At 35.6% G+C, this 22,312-nt stretch overlaps 3 protein-coding genes across 4 annotated transcripts; 1 reads left to right on the top strand and 2 right to left on the bottom strand.

The window, feature by feature from the left end:
• Positions 1–530: 530 nt before the first annotated feature.
• Positions 531–6,306, top strand: LOC145228335 (uncharacterized). 2 transcript variants are annotated; one of them, XM_080093365.1, is made up of 14 exons: positions 531–689; positions 1,064–1,225; positions 1,308–1,413; positions 1,595–1,716; positions 1,781–1,874; positions 1,938–1,972; positions 2,273–2,720; positions 2,993–3,053; positions 3,115–3,251; positions 3,325–3,440; positions 3,950–4,081; positions 4,186–4,289; positions 5,618–5,785; positions 5,862–5,927. In XM_080093365.1, the coding sequence occupies exons 2-13, from the start codon at positions 1,079–1,081 to the stop codon at positions 5,769–5,771; spliced, it is 1,656 nt and encodes a 551-aa protein (XP_079949491.1). In that variant the 5' UTR covers positions 531–689; positions 1,064–1,078; the 3' UTR covers positions 5,772–5,785; positions 5,862–5,927. The 2 variants fall into 2 exon arrangements, with proteins under 2 accessions (XP_079949491.1, XP_079949490.1); XM_080093364.1 differs by having other exon boundaries at positions 532–689; positions 3,964–4,081; positions 5,862–6,306.
• Positions 6,307–7,380: 1,074 nt separating this feature from the next.
• LOC145228334 (acetyl-coenzyme A synthetase, cytoplasmic-like) lies at positions 7,381–16,363 on the bottom strand. Its single transcript, XM_080093363.1, has 14 exons — positions 16,105–16,363; positions 15,612–15,753; positions 15,140–15,197; positions 14,865–15,002; positions 14,731–14,803; positions 14,339–14,517; positions 13,154–13,291; positions 12,527–12,697; positions 12,327–12,460; positions 11,355–11,487; positions 10,194–10,331; positions 9,797–9,974; positions 8,469–8,645; positions 7,381–8,108 (listed from the first exon to the last, which is right to left on the bottom strand). Exons 1-14 carry the CDS (start codon positions 16,355–16,357, stop codon positions 7,909–7,911), a joined length of 2,112 nt encoding a protein of 703 aa, XP_079949489.1. The 5' UTR covers positions 16,358–16,363; the 3' UTR covers positions 7,381–7,908.
• Positions 16,364–18,250: 1,887 nt separating this feature from the next.
• Positions 18,251–21,455, bottom strand: LOC145230136 (tudor domain-containing protein 1-like). The gene has a single exon (XM_080095513.1). It carries the CDS (start codon positions 21,363–21,365, stop codon positions 18,615–18,617), a length of 2,751 nt encoding a protein of 916 aa, XP_079951639.1. The 5' UTR covers positions 21,366–21,455; the 3' UTR covers positions 18,251–18,614.
• Between the last annotated feature and the right edge of the window lie 857 nt (positions 21,456–22,312).

Here is a 22,312-nt window from a genome sequence, read left to right as displayed (position 1 = left end):
TAATTTTGGTTAAAAATAAACAATCATTGCAAAAATATACTTAAGATATAAAATAGCAATATGTTATGATAAAAAGGTTAATGATATTGCCTTTTACCACCACATGTTTTACTGAATGATGCACAACGGTTTTGTTTGATTACCTTCAAACACCCAAAAAATGTAAGAAATAGAAATCTTCCAGTTGTATCTATTCGCATACAGCGACCCAGTTTGCACGGTAGAGTTACTAACACCATACGTTTCTCCTGATCCAAAAGTGCTTAATTTTCGACAGGTGGCGCAAAGAGCACTTTTTTTCATTTAAAACGGTATATCTCAAAAAATGCTAACGGTTAGGGCTATTAGGGTTGGGGTAAGGTATTAGCACTTAAAATTCAATAAAACTAACCCAAAAAATTAGTTACTAATGTAAAAATTTTATGTAAATATTTCCCAGCCCAACCCATTTATAGCCGCTAAATAAATAATTCAGCTCTTTACGCCACCTATCGAAAATTAGGCACTTTTGGATCAAGAGAAACGTATGGTGTTAGTAGCTCTACCAGTTTGCACAATAAACCATGATTCGGTGTGGAGAATTCCCCGGAACAGCAACTAGCCCAAGAGTGCCTTTTTTGCTACATGTCTTTTTTGGGTTTTCGTGTACTATGTACTGCATCTTGTAATGGATATTTGGACATTGCTAGGTAAGCGTACAGTGGCCTGTTGTATTTTTTTGTGCATACACGTGTGTTTTTGTGTTTCAGGTGTGTTTACTTAGTTTTTGAGTAACTAAAAAGAAATCAACCATTTTGTAGTGTTACGTAACGGGGACTCTTAACGTGTTTAATAACTTGAATTGAAGGGAAATGAGCAGTCTAATTTAAAACAGCATGCTATATGTTAAACTATACGTTTTTAGTCTGCTTTGAACAGTTTGACATGTTTTGTTAACCGCTACTCTTCAGTAGTTACATCAAGTTCAATGTCAGTTGTTTCTTTAACTCTTAAAAACAATTAAAAGTCGTACTGTAGTATGTTAGCAGCCTATTTACACTTGTTTATTAATTGTTATGTATAGAAATTCAAAAATATAATGGAGCAACAAGAAAAACCAACAGTGATTGATATTTTTGAATTTCCAAGTTTTGTGCTTACCCAGCTAAACGTGCAAAGACTAAACTTGCAATTCTGTGATGCAACTATTGTAACAAAAGATGGAAAAATGTTTCATGCTCATAAGGTAACTTAATAAGTTTGTTTTAATGTGAGGACCTTTTGTGAATCAAATAAGTGTTTGTCACATGTTTTTGTTACTTTTGCAGGCTGTACTTGCTGCATCAAGTACCTATTTTAAAACATCATTTAGCCTTGATGAAAATAAAAACAGAGGACACAATATACAGGGAGATAATGTGGTGTTGCAATTAAGTAGGTACAACTGAAAAAAATTGTTTCCATGCCTGTTTAACTCAATTGTATTGTTGTGTAACTTGCTTATGACGCAAAACAATAAATGCCCTGGGGCTATGTTATATAACTTTCTGTTTTCCCACCATGATTTGTTGTTTGCAACTTCTACACACATCTTTTACAAGTAACTAATATGTAGATATGATTTCTTCCACTGTGTTTGAATGTTTGCTCAATGTGATTTACACATCAAAACTCAAATTAACTGACTTGGATATAAATGACATTGAAACAGCGGCAGACTGGCTCAAACTACATCAGGTGGGTTTTTTATACAAATATATCTAACCACATTTTAGCTATTATGCAATCAAGTATGTTGTAGGTTGGGGCTGTTTGTCGACAATATCAAACTATACAATCTCCATCAACTTCACAAGGTCCAATAAAGCAACATGATTCAGGGTTTCCGGATGTCAGTAAGTTGGATGTATTATAGTTTGACACACAATGTATACTGACTTATTTCTTGTTGTGCTTAGATGACATTATTGCTGAAGATCAATCCTGTGTCGATGTAAGAATTTCATTTTTTTGTCAGTAAGAACAACATGAGTAACCATTCATCTGGGCTTAACAAAAAACAATCTGGGCTTAACAAAATAGTCAAATTAAAATAAAAAAAAACAAAAAAATGTGTATTTGGTAAATGTTTTTTGATCATTGCAAATTGCTGTTGTTATTATTAGTAAAAAACAACTATATTGACAAATGCTTTCTTTTGTTTTATTACAATTTTATTGTCAAATACAGTGTTAATGAGCAATAGTAAAACTGCAAAGTTATGTTCATTTTGATTTTGTTGTTTATATAACAGATTGGTTCAAAGGCTCCCTGCAAGTCATGGTGCACTAGATGGTTTAATGGTTCCAAAATTCCTACAACCATTGAAAATTCACCTTCACCAGATTACAATGATTCTGAAGTAAAAATGCCGATAGTTGAAAAATATTGGCATGAATCATTCAAGAAATGTTCTCCATCACAGCAGCAAACTGAAAAAACAAGGCCATCATCTTCAAATAGTATTGCCTCTCCCAAACGAGATCATTCCCCTGTGAATTCTTCACACATTCCAAGTTCTGAAAGAAACTCTGTCAAACACTTAGTTCTTCAAAAAGCATTTTCCTCTCCAGCAAATTACTTTAAACATCCCAGTCCCTTTTGTTATTTTCCGCACTCTCTAATGATTCCAATCGCTTCCCCAGTGTTTTTGCACAAGAATACCTGCAGACCCCAAATTTCTTCACATGAAGGGTCATCTGGTGTGTATTAACTTTGTAGGACAGTTTTTTTGATCTATTTCACAAAACTTTAATTATGAATATCTGAGTGTACTTAAGCAATAAATATGATTCATTGACAGCAAACAGATTGCTTGCTTCTTGATAAACTTTTATTAACCTTGATATGAAAAACTTTAACAGGCATAATTATTTATTTCTCTTGCTTGATTAATTTTTTTTCTATGTTTTACGATTTCCTTTCTAGTTTTATTGATTGTTTTAAACTATTAACAAGAAATTACATGTTTTAGGGTGCCCTCCTGATGTTGAAAAGTCACCACTGTTTCAAAATTCATCTCGTTTTATTAACGGGTAAAAATATTAGATACTTCTATCAGACGCATTTTGCTAACAAGGACATTGTTTAATTCAGGTTGCCCATGCCAACAGGGTGGCCCCTGCAATCGGACAATACACCTTTAAGTAAAACTAACAACAGCAATGTGTCTTGTGGACTAAAAACATGGAATAGTTTCGAAAAATTGGTTAACATTAGTTCATCCAAACAAGGTTTGTCACACTGTCATACAATTGATCTTTTGCACACCACCAAACGGTTATTTTAATGCAAATTGGCATGTAGATAGTCATGCAGCAAACAGCGAAAATCAAAGTAATCATCACGAAGATAACAACGACAGAGAAGCACCAACAGGAAAACAACAAGGCCAGCTACCGACGACGGTGAAGCAACAAACGGTGAAACTCATTTTTATCGATACAACTCGTTTTATGCATAAGAATAATCGTCCCCACAGCGTTTTCCATTGTTACGTAAGAGCGCAAGCGTGGTGACACACCCACTTTAGCACAGGTATTTCGTGTTGCTTTGACTCAACAACCTGGCTTCTTTGATTGACTATCCAAATAAACTAACGCCAAGCCGTCTTTTAATTTTGTAAAACATTGGTTACTAGTCGGTAGCAACATGTCCACAGCGAACTTTGCAGGGCTAAATAGAACCAACGGATCTATGATAGAAAGGTGTTACAAACGCGTCAATTTTCTTTGATTGTTTTGCGCAATAAAGTTTTGATGGCAAAATTGTTTAAGAAATTCATTAGCAAAAGCATTTAACTGTAATAAACACTCATCAAAACTTCAAATTCGCATTTTTTCTGTGTTACGTCTTAGGTTTTGTAATTTATGCGACGTTTCACGATTTGTTTTTTCTAAGCAGTTTTGGTTACGCGGGATGTATTATTTAGGTTTTGATTTTCAGAAGTCCATGGACAAAGATATCACCGAGCTTCCAATCGAAAGTGAAAATAATAAAGCAGCAACTTCTCGTAAAACCTATCAATGCAAGTTTTGCAACTCCGCGTTTCCTAGTAGAGCAGGTGACCATTCTAGCCTTCTGCATGCAAGATGTAAAACAACCATAACGAAATAACATAAAAGTAAATTTCTTAACTAAAGGTTGCTTAAACAGTACATTTTGCAGGTTTATCCGTCCACTTACGTTCTCACACAGGAGAGAGACCGTACCACTGCAACGTGTGTGGAAAAGCTTTCACGCAGCTGGGTCACGTGCAAAGGCATCAAAAGGTAAAAAAATGTAAACTTGTCGTTCATGCTGTCCGTGTTTTGTCACAACAGCGCCAACGTTCTTCCAGTTTTGGTTCGCTTTGTCTTTTTTAAGAATTTTGTTTATTTCACAAAGACCACTGAAAATTACTTATTTGTCCTTTATGTTTTACAATTGTTGACCCAATGTAGTTACATATCGATATTATGTATAGTTTTATACTTTTAATATTATATTTGTCAGGAACTGCATGGCCATAAAGCATAGATTATGTATCATTTTAACTCTCTTCGAGTCAGTATCTGCCACTTTGTGGTTGCGGTGGTTCATGGCGTGCTGGCAAACAGTTTGTCGCCTGGGTTTGGCGAAACAATCGGCTGCAATAGGTCTTTCAAAAACTTAAATGTTAGATACTTTTCTAGGTGATAAATTTGAGTGACTCGTTGCAACAACCGTTAGCAATTGTTGGTCGTTGGTAATATTGACACTGTTGCCCAAATTCACCAAGATCTATGAACTAGTTTTGTTGTCGACACCTCTTGGGACAGTTTACATACAATAGAGCTGGCAAATTGAAAACGATCGGTTAAGTGGCAAAGCGGAACATACATAGGTTGATCTGGCAAGATTTTGTGCTCTAAATGCAACAAGCCACAGTCCAAATGATGTTATTGCGAATGTGTTTTTTTACTTGCTACAAAATGGCCACGGGGGAAAAACAGCATAGCGTCACCAATAATTGCAAAACAAAGAGGACATAATATTATGAAAATGTTATCAATGATTTCACAGACACGTATGGTTGTATCGCAAACCTAATCAAATGTAACACTTTTTGGATAAATTTTCCGAGAAGTTTCTCTTTTAGATGGTTGGTACATATCAAACCTTCATAAGCAAACCACTGTTTAGGTGTACCGGCTTTTGCATATTTACATTTTTATTTTTTAAGATATGTAGTCAAATGAAATTATAATTTGTAATTTTGGACTGAATGATTGCGTAGCAGTTACCTAAATACATTTTGACAAAGACACTTAGAATAACTTAGAAAATTTGTATCGGCCGAAAATTACGTTTCTTGAATTGTAAGCTCAGATTTTGTGGGTTGACTGAAGTTTGTTGGTGTTTAATTTGTTTCTATTATAATTTTATCAAAACTGGAAAACGTTTAAGTTCCATGTTACCACGTGTATATTCACATTTATATATATGTAAACATATACAGATTTACAAATATTAATAGCAAATCCAGTGTTTTTATTTCTGGACATGTCATAAAAATTCCGGACGTCTGATAACCCTAAATGAGCATCGCGGGCAATGTTAATTACATTTTCTCATTTAGGTGCACACGGGTGAAAAACCATTTCAATGCAGCTGGTGCCATGCAAGAGTCCGTGATAAAGCTTCTATGCATTACCATATATTGGCTCACAAAGGAATTAAGCCGTTTCAATGTGACCAGTGCGAAGCGAAATTCACCAAGCGCTCAAGTTTAGTGAAACATAAAAATGTAATTTCCGTGCTGCTTTTTGACGGTTATTGCATTAAAGCAGTTGTAAAAACACAATTTATTTTCCCAAATTAAGGTACACACGGGAGATTTCCTCTACCAGTGTTCGCAATGTCAAGCGAGTTTCCGAGAGAAAGCAAGTTTAAGTCGACATCGTCGTTGTCAGCACAGCACCGGGCAAAACTTGGCCGAGGATCGCGCGGAAACAAATATATAATGGCTTCCAACGTTCTGTGCCGCGTTGTCTGAAAGCTATGGAGGTGTAGACGCCATTTTATAAAAATGTGTTTGGTTTCTTAAGTGCTCCTTAATTTCTGCAGTCAAGTATAAATGTATGCACTTAAGTTGGTGCCAAACTGTTTCGTGCAATTTGCGAAATTGTCCGGCGGTGATCGGTGGCCCGTCGGTGTTGTTTAATTTATTTTTTCTGAATTTGTTCGAGTCGTGGGGTGTTATGAGATGTTTGAACCGATTTCACCTCTTCAAACATCCATCAAAATATAAGTGTATGCTACCACAAAGTGGTTTTCCGGTTTCCTATATCAAGTAGCTAATCATCAAATTGTCGTTTGGCATGTTAGACGGGATCAAAAAGTTAGTTATGCAACAAGCGAGCGGTCAAAATGGGTTACCTGGGAGCTATGTGGTCGGCGAAGTTATTTGATAAAGGCGAAAAACGTGACAAAATTCGTGGCTGTGTTTACCACAAATGGCATGTTGCTGTAACACGGAATTTACCTTGGAGGCATTTTTGCTGAAGAAGATGAGCAGGCACATAATTTCTTGTGGCTTTTGTCTATTCTTAGACAAAATCGCTGGAATCGAACGATATTCCACGAACTGATAGTTAAAACCTCATTATAAAAATCGGTAACTTATTTGATTTGCAGCCACGCAATTAAATGGTGCGATATAACAAACGATAAGGTTTCAGTTTCTAATTGGTTGTTGGCAACAAGCCTTGCAAATATAATTATAAAACAACCAATAATAGCAGTCTTCATAAGAAATGGAACATCGTGTTTTGTGACAACATCAGAATTGCAATTCCCATTGGACCGATGCACATACTTTCTAAAGCAACTCGAAAACCATGGTTGTTGCGTAGGGACAACACACGAGTGAATCACGCAATGTGCAGAAAACAAGTGCGTTTTGTAGGTTTTCTTATTTGATATTTTTTTGCATTGAATGATATTTATTTTTTGTCGAAATAATTTTGCCCAAATCACTTACGACTGATTCACAACCGAATTAGTGAAAATTCTGTGCTAGCTTTTGGGACAAAATTTTGGACACTCATAAAGATACTGCGTGCCTTAGTTTTTGAATCCGAATTCGCCCAATTCTGTTTTACCTATATGTGACGGTATCACGTGATTCAATCACAATTAATTATTTTGGAAAAGATTTTCGGTATTGCGTTGTTATTGTTGCAAGAAAATATATAATTAATGCCTGACCGATACGGGACATGTAATCCGCCATTCAGTATTTCACAGGAGAAATCCGAAAACCCATACCACATAGGTCAAAGTCGCCCTTCTGTTTGCACTCGTAGGAGACAGATCGAAAACAATGAGAACTCGTACCAATAACACTAGCAATGTCTTTATTAAACAACAACCGCGATGTAAATTCGGTTCTAACGACATGCTAACAATGAAAGGGTAATTAAGGAGCACTGCTTTAAAACGAGTAACTCGGGATTAAAATGGTTAATGCACATGTACATGTCAATAATAAGCGTAAAAAAATAATTGCTTTAAAGTTTGGGTGTAAATGTATGATTGGATAACTTTCAGATTTAGGAATGGTTTTCAACGTGTGAAGAAAACGTCAGTGCTCATGTTGAAAATCCCACAAAACATGCATATTGCGTTTTAAATTTTACACGTACTATTGTAGCCTACTCATGCAACAAATATTGTGGTAACATATCTATATACACATGGAGGTATAGCGTGAGGCATGAAAACTTGCAATGCAAAGGAAGAAATGGCGAAGGGTATATTTTGTGGGGTCTAAAACTTGAACACAAACAAAGTTATTTTCAAACAAATTAGCGCCTACACTTTTGGTACTAGGTCATGGTGGTAAAAGTCAATGGTTTAAATCGAGGGTCAATCCTGTTCAGGTCGATTTGTAAAGAGCACATCAACCACAGACTGATCAGCCATGGTTGAAACATCGCCGATATCGTGGTTGCCCCGGGCAACGTTCCTCAGTACTCGTCTCATAATCTTTCCCGATCGGGTTTTGGGTAGTCCTGGTGCATATTGAACGTAGTCAGGTGTACAAAACGGCCCAATGCTGTGGCGAACTGAAAAGCAATATTTTTAAAATTTCATTTGTTAATCTTACTGAAGATTTTACGAGACAAGTGTACGAAAAAACTATCGTAATGGAGCAAGTTGTGTTGGATGAAAATATTTGAATGTGTTAATTAACACTGAAAAATTAATAGTGGCACCAAAGAAACTAAAATAACTAAATAAAAATAAAATAAGCTGTAGGTTATTTTTGCACACAACACAAAAGACGTGACCACACACATCACGTATTTAGAAAAAGTCATTCGTTTTTTTGACAACTTGCGTGACCGCTTTTTTCACACAAATGATCACAAAGAAAATATTTTTTTTATTTGCTACACAACATGTTATTGTAAAATATTACCAACCTCTTTCTTTAAGTTCCTTCACTAATTCTGGGGTAAATTCGATGCCGTCTACCAATGTGACAAAACAGTAAAGTGCTTCTCCTTTAATTGAATGTGGTTTCCCAACAACTGCAGCTTCAGCAACTGACGGGTGTTCGATTAAAACCGATTCCACTTCAGCCGTGCTCAGCAGGTGGCCTGTTATGCACGAAACAGGAGACGTGATACATAATACACAACAGCGGATTGCCCAAACAATATGTGTGAAGTCAAACCTCAAACAAATGCAATCGCTTTCATCGCAATGAAAGAGCCAAATTCTTCAGCAACACATACAAATTTATTCGTGTTATACTCATAAGTCATAACTGTCCGATGTTGCATACCCTTTTACGTTGCATACTTTTAAAAAACGATGTTCAATGTTCAAAAAAGAAGTCCGAAAAATTCCTGTGTTTGGCCTTGATTTTTACTCAGGTTATGATTTTTTATGGATTGGTCGGCAACCGCCGGTCCGCGAGGAGTTCGTTACCGGGCCGTATACTTTTTCAGGTAAAATACTTTAACACATTTTGCCCATGTATCGCGGGGATGATAAATTAATTTAAGCGTTTTCATTGCAAAATATTTGTAGTATTTTGAAGGTCGGTCCGCGATAAAATTTCAGTTCAAAAACGGTCTGCAGTGCAAAAAAGGTTGCCGACCCCTGGATTAAATTTCAGAAATTGTTCGCACGATCATTTTTAACCTTGCGATTTGCAACCCCACGTGGTCAGTAATTTTCGATTGACAAACATTTTTCACTTCACAGAAGCAAAGACACTCGTGTGCCGAGTGGAAAATAGATTCTTGTCCTTACACATTGTTTTACTGTCATGTTTAAGGGGCGATTTTAAGTAAGTTGAGTTAATTTCACTTAATGCAAGAAAATAGCTGCGCAACGTTAAAACGTAAGTAACCATTGTTTACATTGCGATGGTAACCGAAAATCCACTTAACGGTTCTTGTATTATTTAAGATAATTATTAACCACTTGATACCAGAAATGTACATTGCCTAGGCTAGGACTTAACAAGACCGAAATACAAGTTTTAAAACCTACGCTCTGGTGAGGTTTTGTGACAATGTATTAGGACTTTCTTACGATGTGTCTCCCTCTGTTCTGGCTTAATTAAGGAATGTTTGGTAAAATATTTTTTCCACTTATCTAACCAACGTGTTACAACCAACATATGTTAATAGCAAAAATGTTGCATTTAAAGTAAACCTCTGAAACATGGGATTGACCTGAAGTAAAAAGATATACTTCCATTCATGACCATTATTCACCATTGGATAATAATTCCCACCTGAGACATTGATCATGTCATCAATTCTTCCTGTGATCCAATAATAGCCATCATCATCCCGATAACATCCATCTCCAGGTACGTAATAACCAGGAAATCTTTTGAAATAAGTTCCTTCAAACCTTTTCTGGTCACCATATATTGTGCGCATCATACCGGGCCATGGTTGCTTAAAAACCTAAATAAATAATACTCATAGGATTTATTAGGTTACAAAAGTAAGCAAACAGTTCAATATATTAAATGTATTTAAGAAGGGAAGGATGTAGAATGGTGGCTAATATCAATAAGAGATATTTTACTTTAAAGGCATTACCTAGCAGCTTATAACTAATGTGTAAAGTTCTGAATAGGGATTCAAATAAACTTAAGAACAGTGAGCAAACTGTATACTTACCAAATATCCATCCCCAGGACCTTCCACCTCTTCACCATTTTCCGACAACACCGCAGGAACAATTCCAAAAAATGGAAACGTTGCAGAGCCGGGTTTAGTTGGAGTACAACCAGGTAACGGGGTAAGAACATGGCCACCCTTGAAAATAGTTTCAAACATTCACATCTTGTTGTTAGTCACACTATTTGTGTACAGAGGCAATAAGAAAACAATTAACAGTGTGCTAATGCAAGAGTCAAACAATTATGCATTTGCAACATGGTGTCTTAATGCTTGTTTCAGCAAAGTAAGAGAATTAGGAGCCAGCAAAATGAGATACAAAATTATGTACAAAATGATTTTTATACATATTTAAACCCAAATACAATGTTATTTATGGACAGTTAACTCAGAAAGTTTGGTCAAAAGTAGCTGAAAAGAAACAAGTGTTCTGTTTGGTCGAGCACCTCGGTGCTCGGTTGCATTATGACGTCACAAACATCCCTATCACACGCAAGTTTTAGCATTGCAACGTCGCTTACGTCACCAGCGGTGTATTAAGCTGTACAGGCACATGAAGTACGTGTTTTTTCACAAACATAACGCATTTAAATAAACAGTCATTTTTGTTACCCTTTCAAACAAATTTCGTATGTTAGTATGAATATGCAAATTAAGTGCTCGGGTCAGTTGTGCAACTGCTCGGCCGAGCACCGAGCATCAAAAACGGCGATGCTCGGTACCGAGTACTCGGGTTCTGGCGCAGCTCGGTCCATCCCTACTGATAATGCAACACACAGAACAGTATTAATCACACGCATGAAGTGTGGGACCATATCAATTACTAAATTGATGTGTGCACTTCTCCATTCAACTTTCAGCTTAAGAAATAAACTAAAAAAATTTGGTTGTAGGGGTTCCCTAAAATAAGTGTAAGCAATAATCTTATTCTACACAGTGTTTGTCTGATTATCATTTTCTTCTCACTTAACAGAATTTAATTACCTTATCACTTGGTGGCACAGTGCAATGTTAACACACGGAATCAACAGTTTGTTAATGAGTATTTAGTGGTAATTGATTCTGCAGCTAAGCACCTATCTAACCAATTTTGTTTATTGTTTACAACACAAATACTCAGCAAATTGACCTATCAAAAGTTTTTTTGTAATAGTGGCTTACAGTTTCTGTTTGCCAGAAAGTATCCACAATTGTGCAATTGCTGTTTCCAATCACTTTGTGGTACCACATCCATGCTTCAGGGTTAATTGGTTCACCAACAGTTCCCAACACTTGTAAGGAACTTCTCTTGTACCTTTTAAAATTTAAACAATGCATGTAAAAAAAGCTGTCTTTAATTGTTTCATTATTAAAACACAGACAAAGGCAATTTTGTTGTTAGAACAGTGTATATTAAGGATAAGTTAGCTAGTATTCAACAGAATCTGAAATGCTCTGCGGTTGGTAAAGCAATAAAAGTAAGCCTCAGTATCGTTGAATTTCCATATGATGAGTTTAGTCTAAAAAATCAAAAAAGCAAACACTATCCACTGTAATATGCAAGTTTTAGCAAACTAAACCAACTTTTGCAAATGTCAATTCAGAAATTTTTTGACAGGAGTAAAGTTTTAAAAATTTAAGTACATTGATTTTTTATCATGTATGATGATGTAATGACTCGAGCATCACACACTAACATGGGATTTCTGGCCCAACAAACACTTTCAGTCCATTCCTACATCTAACACAGTGGTTCCCAACCGGGGAGGAATTTTAGGAGTTCAGGGGAGGAATTTCATAAAAACTGTAAAAAAAATTTACATTGGAAATGTTACACAATATTTTTGTATGTACATTATTATGTCCATTATAATTTGGACCCGGTTCACATTTGGAGCCGGTTGTAAAGGATTCTGAAATGGACATCCCTAATTATAAGGTGTATTTCAAATTGCTATAATTTTTTATGTTATATTTGTTTTTCGTCTAATGGGGAGGAATGAATAGTTCGAAAATGGGCAAAGGGAGGAATGTAACAAAAAAGGTTGGGAACCACTGATCTAACACAAAGTCTGAAAATCTGTGACATACCATAAAACCTTATTTAGTCATCTTACAGATAATAATGCACCTACTTTTAAATTAACAACCTACTTTTTGACGGGATCATCGCCAAATTTCATCAGTGACCTTACAGCTGTTGGTGCTGTATAAAACTTGGAAACTTGGTACTTATCAACAATTGACCAGTATCGGCTTGGGTCAGGAAACAATGGTATTCCTTCAAACTAAAAACAATGTAATTTAAATGTGCACTGAAACAAAGTGTAATTTTAGGTTCAAACTTTTTTTACCAAAACAGATGTAGCACCATTTAGTAGTGGTCCATATGTGATGTAGGTGTGTCCTGTAATCCATCCAATGTCGGCAGTACAGAAATATATATCACCGGCATGATAGTCAAATGTGTACTTGTGTGTTGTGGCAGCATAGAGCATGTATCCAGTCACATGATGTAAAATTCCCTAAACCACCAAAATTGGTCATACCCTTCTCTTTGTTAGTTTGTTTTACCAATATTATTAATAAATACAAAATGTAAGGGTTATTCGACACCATTATTTCTCTGCAAAACTGCTTTTTATAAATATTTTGGTTAATTTTTACTAAAGGAAAAAACTTGAACAAAAAAAACAGTAAGATAGGTGCCACAATGGTAAAGTAATTTTTGAATTAATCACTTTGGAAATAAAAAAAAAATAAACCTAGGATTGAAACTGAATGAAGGGACTGTTTGTCAAAATTATCAGTATTGAAACTTTTGTTAAGTAGTACCTGTTAGCAAATGTACTTCATGTACACATTATTGCAAGGATAGTAGTTGCTGTTACAACATCAAACAGATATAGATTAAAAACTGATACATTGGGTTATGCCAGTAATATTGAACATATCATATACTGTTATTATCAGTTGATTACCTTTGGCTTTCCTGTTGAACCACTTGTGTATAAAATAAACAGAGGTTCCTCACTCTTTAACCACTCAGGTTCACATTCAGTGGAGGTGCCTTCCATTAGTATGTGCCACCATTTGTCAACACCACTGTTCCAAGGTACCTGATCACACAGTCCTTTGTTACAGTTTCATGATATTAGGGCAGTGGTTCTCAACCTTTTTTGCTATGCGACCCCCTTCAGAGATTTTCTAACACAAAGCGACCCCTTCAAACACGCACACAAGAAGTTTAACTACCAGAATGTGTTCATTGTGCTTATCACACATCTAACGTGGCTGCAATAGTTCAGCGTTTTGCTGTACTCAAGAAAACCCTTAAAATTGTGTTTGTGGCTCATTTTCACTAACCATTTCACTGTTTCGTGTTTTTTTATGTTAAGAAAAGCCAAAAACCGTAATTATAGAAATATAGGCGGTCGTGTGAGTTACTATGCTAAACAGAAGTCACAGGGAAAGTTTTTATGCTACTGATGAGTTGCGTCTTCGCGAGCCCCTCAAAAGTGCTTGGCGACCCCTTTGGGGGTCGCGACACCCAGGTTGAGAAACACTGTATTAGGGTTTAATGGTACCATAATTAGCATGACAATTCGGTTTGCTGCAAGTTGAGTGGAGTGCAGAATACAAGTTAAGTAGTGATAAATGTAAAATGTTGTGACAAAAAATGGTGAAAAAGATGACAAAAGCAACATTGCAGATAAATCTGAAGCGGAAGAAAAAAATGATCATTGTGCTTAATATTACACTCACATGTACACCAAAAGTAAATGCATTGATGAAAGCATTAACTGGTAAATGCATACCCCAAAACACCCTATAAGTAAATGCATTCATGAAAGCAAAAAAAATAGACAAAGTTTTGCTTGATAGTGTTTATGTCGATGAATGACAAACATCATCCATGCTGTTGTAAACATGTTGGGGAGTAAGTATCAACTGACAAAGTGTAAAAATCTTTTGTACACAAAACATGATGTTTGTTTTTTGTTTGTTCTTGCATAATATTACTTTAACAACACATCTCAAATGCATGTTTGGAAACAAGGAATAAGTAACATTTTAAAAATTTTAAAAAGGGGTAACAGATTAAAATGTTGGGTCAACTAAATGAAACAACGTGATACAATATGACATAACAAAAGTTTACATGCCTGTACTTTACTGCAAGGCCTCTTTCCTGGTCGGTCACTGACATCATCACTGAAACTGTTGTCGGTCAAATGTCTCACAGTAATGCAGGTTGAAACTTTATGTTTGTCCTTACACAAATTAATTGCTTCATCAGCAATTTGCTTGAGATGAATTAACTTGGAACCTCGATACACCCCATCTATGCAAACACAACAACCATGAACCAATTTATAATGTCACCGTGAACTGCGTAAAACAAACAACACAACAAACTTCACCTAAGTGTGTTAAGTAAAATTATTCAACTAGTAGTTTTTAGTTTCCAATCCTTATCTAAAGTTCAAGGGATATGTGTGTCACTTAAAATCTGTTAGTATACAGACAAAACAACTTTCATACAACTTTTTTTAACCTGCAGTTAATAGAATGTCACATTCAGCATCTAAGATTCTTGAGCTTAAAGATTCAGCAGAAAATCCAGCAAACTGCAAAAAATGGTGGTACATGTAGCAATTAGCAAGTAGCATATATTACTAAACAACTTACAACAATGGAATGAATAGCTCCGATACGAGCACATGCAAGCATGGCAATTACAAGTTCAATGATCATCGGCATATAGATAGCAACTCGATCACCTTTTTTTACACCCAACGATTTTAAGACATTTGAAAACTTGCAAACCTAAAAAACACTTTAAGATTTAAAGATGTACTAATTTAGTATTTTTGTGTCAAGAAAAAAAATTCGAATTAATACTGGAATGTTTATTTGTACACAGGAAGTGAAACACCAATGTAGATAATATAAAAAATAAAAACCTCATCCAATAGTTTCTTGTAAGTAATGTTTGTACAGTCCATTGGATCATTTCCTTCCCTGCAAAGTTATGAAGTATAATAATGCCTTTCATTGCAATACTATACATGTAATATTTAAATCATACTGTTTTGGTACATTATAGACATAACCTGTCACCTAATAGTGTCATTTCAGAACAACCCTTTATTGTTGTCAATTTGTGTTTGGACAAAAACCAAAATTTAAAAGTATATTCTTCGGGAACTGCCGACATGGAGTTTAGTACGTTTCTGGATGTGTGACATATAACAACACAGATACAAAAATGTCATTTGTACAATACTTCATTTTCAAGCAATAGATGTTTTATGTAACTTATGAAAAGACACATTAATTTAATCTCAAACAAAAATGCAATTAGACAGTATCATGTAACTTTTGCTACAGCTCTATGCTAATGACGATGGACATACACTGCTTTAACAAAATCACCAGTAAAATGCTGTGACATCCCCTTGGCCATTTTTCACATGTCTGTCCAAACAGTTGTAACAAATATTAGTTGATGCATTTTCCATGCACTTCACATAGATTGGTCCCTTGTTGATGTTAAAATTGTAGTCAAAGAATTTTCCTGTAACAAGTTACAAAAGACAGATAAAAGAGTGATTTCTTGACACAAAACTCTTTTATTGTTTACATGTTTTTGTTGTTATATATATGCTACAGTAAGTTTTCATATATATTACTAAAGTTGGAAAATTTTCCAAAATTTTATAGTGTACATTAAAAGTGTAATGTCAAAACCCTGCAAAAATGGAACACCAAGTTTTTTTCAATTTAATACATATGCAGGATTTTTTTATGATGTTGCAAGGATTGTTGAGTCAATGCATAATAAATATGGGGGAAAGTGTAATCATTGCACAAGAAAAGTAAGTAAGAAAGCATATCAAAGTTTACTTTTTTTATACCAAATTAGTACCGGAGTGTTGCTCTTTAAAATAAAAGTCTTTTGCTATTTTCATCCAAAATGCTTCAGGGTCTGTAACACTTTCCTTGTACATCTTATGATATTGCTCCATTGAGGACACATACGCAGCTTTGTGAACAGCCTCTCCAGGTGGAAATATAGCATTTTCTTTACTGCTAGTCATATCACCACTAGCCATTTTGCAACCACAGTTAAAAAATATACCTTTAAAAATGTCAAGTTTTGAAAACTGAAACGATAGCATATTAATTACTTGCTGCAATAACCATGGAGATGGACCACGAGTAACACTAAAACTTGAAGATTTTTGTACAAACTCAAGGAATCAGTGCAATGTGCTTTGATCAACAAAACACTAACCTACTGGAATTGCTAAACCATTGTAAGAAAAACCTTAAACAATGCACTGATCCCTGCAGTATATTGCACTTGCAGCAGTCACGATTTACGACTGACCAGCCTATCAGCGCCGGCTGCGTTTAACTTTAGGCCTTGAGAGATACAACCTGAAGACTAAAGAGACTCGATCTATTTAATGCAACACAAAAAGTTTACATATAGTACAAAAGAACCAACAGACACACTTGGTGTTCCAACTTCCAAGTTCTGATTGACTAGATTCGATTCAGTGGTAAATTGGCATTTTGACGTTTGAACATTTTGCGGCTACGGAGTAACACGACTTTAACGGAGTACACAGACTCCAGAGCAACCAGACCCCGAATCAATCAATCTACCCTGACACCTGTATCTGACTTTTGTTCCTTTGTTTCCACGACGTTTGTTTAAATGAGGGTAACAATTTTATCTGAGGAAGAAGGCGTGAATTATCAAGATTGCTAACAATATATGCTGAAATACACAATCCCTTGGATTGAATTTTCTGCATTGCGTACTATTTTATTTCTTGTTTGACATCCATTTTTGCCTACCTGCAAACAAAATTTCCATCTCAAGTGAGCGCCACCAGTTTGCATCTTCAAGACACATCATGTGATTTATATTAACATAGTTCAGGGTCACCAAACCAGAGCCATTGCAATATAGTGGCTCATACTAAACTACGGAAGGTATTTTTGGTTTATCAAAACATATAGAACATTTTATAGTAACATCTTAAAGATTGCACAAACCGGCAGAATGGATTTTAGTACTATTTTTTCCTGGTAAAACAAAATTACAACGCATGATCCGAAAGCCGTTTGTTAATAGTATTTGTGCGCGAATAATTGCCTCCTTTTGTTACTTGTTGACACATTGATACATTTTTTATAGTTTTACAATTTTGCAGAAATGTCAAAAAAACTTAGCTAACCCTAAAATGTATTCTATTTATTCAAAAAATTATATACGTTTTCTGACCTTAAATCCGCGCGGTTCTCAAACTGGAGTCTGCCTCGCGATTTAAAAGGGACCGCAAAGTTCTTACTTGGTTGCGAATGAGTGCTGTAGCCTACTTGCAACCCTAAAAACTTGGTCAGGATCGCGACCCCCCTGCTTGAAAAGTCCTCATATCAAAAATACCTGATCGTGAAGAAAATACTTAATTGTCATCATTAGTTGGTGGCCTATGTAGCGACATAGTCTTAACATACACTATTAAACAGAAAGCGCGCATCATTTTTTTAAAGTGGGAAAGCTACGGCATTTAGCGGTGGCCTATCTAGCACCAAAGAATATTGCGTGTTACAATGTATTTGGTGTCAAGAATTGGCATTATTATTGCGTTTTAACGACGTTACTGTTTAATTAGTTCAGTAAATGTTAACAAAACTGCTCCCATACAATCCTTAATAAAAATGGATGCCTTGCTGGGAACCAATTTCGGTACGAAGTAGCCTAAAACGCATCTTACGGGGCTCCGGTTGCGAACGCTGGCCCAGAGCCTCAAGAACATCTAATCCGGCTTTGTTGGTGTAAAAGTACGTGAAATTCCAGAAGCTGAGCATAAACCATGGGTCGCGAAACTAATGAACGTGTTCGTTCAGTCTCACATTGTCAGATTTTTCCGTAAATTGCCCTTTTGGGCTTTTTTATGTAATGTTGAGTGTGTAGCAAAGAAAAAAATCAAATCTTGACTGATATATGTAAAACTTGCTTTTCATTGAAAAAATACAATTTTCACCTACACAAAGTCTTGTCACAGAAGGAAAGAATTTTTTAATAGAAATGAAATGCCCCCTTGCAAACCACAATCTTGGGAAGAAACGTGATGGAACAGAACAAATGCACATATACAACCCAGGCAAATGTCGCAGTTAGCATTCGAAACAGACCACATTTTATACTGTATGTACAAGGCAGTACTGGTGTTTAAAATAAAAAAGTTTGTTTGTGATATACAACGAAAACGCAAATTTTCTGGCAGTACACAAAATGTGTAACTGAATGACAGCTGGAGAAGCCACAAGAAAATAACAGTTACCACAGTATTATGGGTTAAATGCATGCAAAAACCAATAAGGAAACAAAAAATGGTGACTGTTCGAGCACAACAATTTCTAAAAGCAGTACAATGCACATTTTTCAACAATCAAAGAATTCAACAAATTGGGAACTTTAATGAAGAGCATGTCATCATCATCACATGAAACTATTTGTGCATGTATGCATTTTCCTACAAAATTTTGTGTGACATTGATGAAATCTTCACCCCAACCTTCATCACAGACAGGGCTAGCATCTGCCAAGTTACATTTAAATGCTTGTACAGGAAGAGACCCAAACTTGGCAGGTAAAAGTTGAACATTGTGCTTTGAAATCAGTGCTGAATTTCCATAATCAACATATTCAACAAAAATTGTGTTGTCATCTACCTGTTTAACCTGAGCCCTGTACCACATTCCATCCTTAAACAATGCTGAGCAAAACATTTCAGGCAAACATTCCGTTGGAAAGGATGGTGCTTCTTTGCAGTGCTTGGTTAAGTCTTGCAAAGTCTCCGCCAATTGCTGCAGTTGTTGTGTTACTAATTGGCAGAAAAATTCTCCAGGTTGATTGCATTCGGTAATAATAATATCCACATTAACACCCAGAGGAGGTTTTTGTTTCTCTATGGTTTGACACACCTCAAATTTTGGTACATCTGATTCCGTTTTAGCATATGGCACTTTCAAGACATGTTTTTCCTTTACTAACAACTCGTTTAATGTTGACTTTTCATCCACAAAAACTGTCAAGCTTGGTTTGCCTGTATTGGCACAAGTACCTTCCACACGAGCCAAAAACGACTTATTTTGCCATTCTTTTATAAGTGATATGCAGTCTTTAGACCAGGTATCATCTTTGGCATAGCAGCCACTTAAAGATGCTTCAAAAGCTTGGACTGGAAGTAAAGCAAATTGTGATGGGAGTTGCTGAATAAGGTGATTTGGAATCATCTCAGTATTTCCAAAATCTACAAATTGGACCTTAACCACATCTTTTTCTTTCTTCAGACCAACAACTTTTGCACGATACCAAACATTGTCTTCTGGAAACATTGCAGCACAAATATCACCAGTCCTTGGAATCCATGATGACACTTTATTAGAATTGCAAATCTGTGTTAGTTCTTTAAACTGAGTTTGCAACTCATAAAGCCCACTTTGGATCAACTGACAAAATATAGAATCTGGGCATACAGTGTGAGAAATAATTATCTGAAAGGACCCATCTGGAATTTTCATTGGCAGCAAATCAAAACCATTCTTTGCAATTTCAACCACATCTTTGAGCTTAGAATCATGGTTTTGTATTTTTTGTTCCATTTCATTTTCTAAATGATGCATATTTGGATTTGTTTGCTCTGCTACACTTTCATCATTTTTAGATTTGCCAATCTCTGCTATTGGTGAGACACAAGCAATGCGCAAGAGATTTTCTGCAATTCCAACTCCATTTGCTTTAACTTCTGCATACACCACACCATCCATCACTTCAGCAATACAAGCATCAATAATTAAGTTGCTGCCACTTAAAGCAGATAAAATACACTCAAGTGCTTTTTCATTCCATGGCTCTGATCCCATTCCATTGAGTTTGCAGTTCACAGAAAATGCAGACTGTGTGCAAAACATTTCCTTGAGAACATATAGGTCAGTAAAATTAACCAACTCCTTGTTACCATAGTCAATAAACTTGACCAAAGCTTTATCATCAGGAGAGACGCTCTCAATCACTGCTCGATACCACTGTCCATCTTCTGCATACACAGCAGCCACAAAATTGCCAACTTTAGGTGAGGCAACTTTTGAAGCATTTCTGTCATTATAAAACTCATTCAAACCCACTTGTAATTCATTTAGGTTCACAATGTCATTTGGCATTACTGACTGACAAATAAAACAAGCATTTTTAGCATCCACATCTGTGACAGAGAATCTTATGAGATCACCACAAGATATTTGGGAAGTGAATGAATTTATTTTGGTACAAACTGCTTGTACTTTTGTACCATTACAAATAATTGCAGATGATTGCTTGGATACTGCTTTTAGGTGTTTTGCAAATTGATTACAAATTGAACTGTCAACAACAATGAGTGGTGAGTCACTGTCCTCATCATTTTCAAGTGATTCTGATTTTCTTGAATTATTGCGATTGCAGTTTAGCTTATGCTTTGACCAGTCCTTCACCTGACAGTTGCGACTGCAATAAAATACAGAACTACATGAACTACACATGCTTTTGGTCAACTGACCACACACATGACAAGGGTTTCTTTTATCCTTCAAGGTACTTCCCTGATTCTGTGCACCTTCGGGAACAGCATTGGGAAGCGAGCATTTATTACTTGATTCTTCAATTGAGCCAGAAAAGGATTCAGATACCAAAGGATTTTTATAACTGCCTGCATTATTGTTGTTTGTAATGTCCAGCAATTCTTTTTGCAGCAAAGGGCCCTTTTCCAACTTTTGAATTAGGGAAAGATAATCATTTTTGTTACCTTCTTCACACCTAAGCTTGCGAGGTTTCGCTTTTTCAACCTTTAATGTGTATTCTCCAAGCTTGAAGCCATTCAAACTTTTGATTGCCAACTCAGCTTGTACCAGGTTTTCAAATTCCACAAAACCAGCTTTACATGTTTGACCATGTTTTGGTGGCAGAATATTTACCAATGTAACATTGCCAAAAGTTGAAAACAGATTTCGTAATGCATTTTCAGTCAACTCTGGTGGAATACCCAAGATATAAAGGGTGCTATTTTTTTCTTCATTTCCCCTAATACCTGATTTCTTGTTTCTGTACTGTTGAGACTGCTGAATTGACATGATTCAGCAACAATCAATCAACTGCTTGGTTTAAACAACTACAAAACACTACAAAGTAAAGACAATTAATACAGATGGGTAATCAAAAAGTCTGCAAATCGTTATGACACAATTTAAATATATATGTCGGAAAAGTTGCTCTACACTTGGTGCATCTAAAATATATAGGATTGCTCGATACACTTTAATATTGCATGTCGCACTAATAATTGTAACAATGCATCAAGTGAGTGTGCGTATTTTAGATGCATCCTTTTACACTAGCATATTTTTTACTTTTTCTCTAGTTTCCATCACTTTTCCCTCTACTTTCCTCATCTTCACCTTGTTTGTTTAAATCATGTGTTTGAATATGTTTTTTTTTATATTTGTTTCTATATATTTGCCATTGTGTTTTTTGTTCACATATTCAGTTACGTTCTTTTGTAAATCTACCTGTGTAAATGGTGGCTGACCACGAGGTCGGTCGCAGCCCCGCACACATAATGTTTATGTTCACATTTCCTTGTTGGTTTCATTATCTCAGTGTGAATAAACTAAACTAATTAAAATGGTAAATTAAATAGAATCATCTTATAAAATGCTGTTATAACTGGTCAAAGATCAAAATGAAATAGGTTTAAAACTGATTAATTAGAAAGATTGAATATAAACTAGAAGGGTGGCTTAGCACATATTGCCCTTGCACATACACTATAGCATATTTTGAAACATTAATATATTTCCTACACTTATTTATATTGGGTCCCATATTAGCCATCGTCTTTTATAACCTTGGTTGTTTCTGCAAGCAAAAACTCATGGGCCCCACACATGCAAAGTTGTAGATAATGCATTTCAATAGATAACAATGAGTAAGTAGGATAACTAATTGAGGTTCAACACACACAAACTTAAAAGCAGGAAACCACAATGACTCAATCAATAGTACTGCAAAATTTCAATCC

This window comes from Phallusia mammillata, chromosome 5 (genome assembly GCF_965637545.1).
Source record: "Phallusia mammillata chromosome 5, kaPhaMamm4.hap1.1, whole genome shotgun sequence".
In the NCBI taxonomy this organism is placed as follows: Eukaryota; Metazoa; Chordata; class Ascidiacea; order Phlebobranchia; family Ascidiidae; genus Phallusia; species Phallusia mammillata.
Note: the sequence above shows the minus strand (reverse complement) of the source record. Positions and strands in the feature narration are given on the sequence as shown.